Source organism: Asparagus officinalis, chromosome 4, assembly GCF_001876935.1.
Source record: "Asparagus officinalis chromosome 4, Aspof.V1, whole genome shotgun sequence".
Taxonomy (NCBI): Eukaryota; Viridiplantae; Streptophyta; class Magnoliopsida; order Asparagales; family Asparagaceae; genus Asparagus; species Asparagus officinalis.
In genome coordinates this window covers 136,610,161-136,611,755 of record NC_033797.1, presented here as the reverse complement: position 1 = coordinate 136,611,755, position 1,595 = coordinate 136,610,161, and the positions used below count along the sequence as shown (strand labels likewise).

The 1,595-nt window shown below is 45.3% G+C and overlaps 1 protein-coding gene across 1 annotated transcript in view; it reads left to right on the top strand.

Annotated features, from left to right (window-relative positions):
- Positions 870-1,595, top strand: part of LOC109836178 (hevamine-A-like) — an 899-nt gene continuing 173 nt past the window's right edge. Inside the window, 1 exon segment of the mRNA XM_020404056.1 lies at positions 870-1,595. This exon segment is cut by the window's right edge and continues 6 nt beyond it. Coding sequence (XP_020259645.1) covers positions 870-1,595 — 726 coding nt within the window.

Sequence of the window (1,595 nt, the reverse complement as noted above, 5' to 3'; positions counted from 1 at the left end):
GTGGTTTTTTGTGCAGCCCTTTTGTAATTTTGTAAAGAGATATTATGAGGGATTTGAGAGTTTGTTTGAGGGTTTAGGTTATGAGTGATTGTAAACCCTAGTTGTATTCTCTCCCTCTATTAGTAGATCTCTCCCCTCCTTGCCCCGTGGACGTAGGCAATTTGCCGAACCACGTAAAAATTAGTTGTATCGCTTTTGTGTGATTTGTAATAGTTTTTAGGATCCCTCTACAGGTCAGTCCTAGAACTGATGAGAGGAAGAGCCGATATCTCACTTTATTGAGATATTCGCTTCAGATTCTTGTTTCCTTGGTGAGACGGGAATTCTTATTGCGATCTGACTCTCTTGTTGTGCTGCCGATGTGTTGTCGTAATTTCAGCTGCGCGCAACAGTCCCATGTGTCTACGTAGCATAAAAACAACAGAGAACAGTCTAAAGTTAAGACGAACAGGCAGCAATAATTACTAGTTTAGAGCCAAGGACAAAGAAAAAAGTATTGACTTGAAATTTTCACTAAGGTAAATTGCTAATTACGACTTTTGAATTTTGATTAACTTTTAGAGAGAAAGATAACTGGCTAATCATTCAGTTACTGCGATGCTAATCCATTCATGTAAGAACCAAGAAAAAGATAACCAACAATATTGCAGGAGATATATAACAGCGTACGCTACCAGTAGTTCCAAATATTCTCACTTAATTAACACCAAGAGGTAGCTAATCCGATCAAACAACGGCTACGGCGTAACCACAAGGGCACGTTGCGCATAAAAATCTAACAGGAACTTCTATATAAGGGACCAATACGATGCTGCTCGGCATCAAGCAACTCTCAGGATTCTTACTACCACAAATAGAAAGGATATAGAATGGCGTTCTCAGTAAAATTTTGGGTTCCTCTCCTCCTCTTAGTTTCAGTATTTGCTTCCTCCAATGCTGGCAAGATCGCAGTATACTGGGGCCAAAACGGGAATGAAGGCACACTAGCTGAAACCTGTGCAACTGGGGACTATTCCTTTGTGAACCTAGCATTCCTCTCCGCCTTCGGCAACGGCCAAAGCCCGCAGCTTAACCTCGCAGGCCACTGCGATCCTTCCTCCAACGGCTGCACTGGCCTCAGCCAGGACATCAAATCGTGCCAGTCGAAAGGCGTAAAGGTAATTCTCTCCATCGGAGGCGGGGCTGGATCTTACATTCTCACTTCAAAGGACGATGCCAGACAAGTAGCTCGGTACATTTGGAACAATTATCTTGGTGGACAGTCTACTACAAGGCCTTTAGGAGACGCGGTATTGGATGGCGTGGATTTCGACATTGAAGGCGGAAGCCCCGATCATTACGATGACCTGGCGACATACCTTTCTGCGTACAGCGCTAAGGGTAAGAAGGTGTATTTGACGGCGGCACCGCAGTGTCCGTACCCGGATGCTTGGGTCGGAAAAGCGCTTGACACTGGACTCTTCGATTATGTCTGGGTACAATTCTACAACAACCCACCGTGCCAGTACTCCTCAGGCCAAGTGACCAACCTTGACGACGCGTGGAAACAGTGGACGGCGGGAATCAAAGCGAAGAACATATTCCTCGGCCTGCCC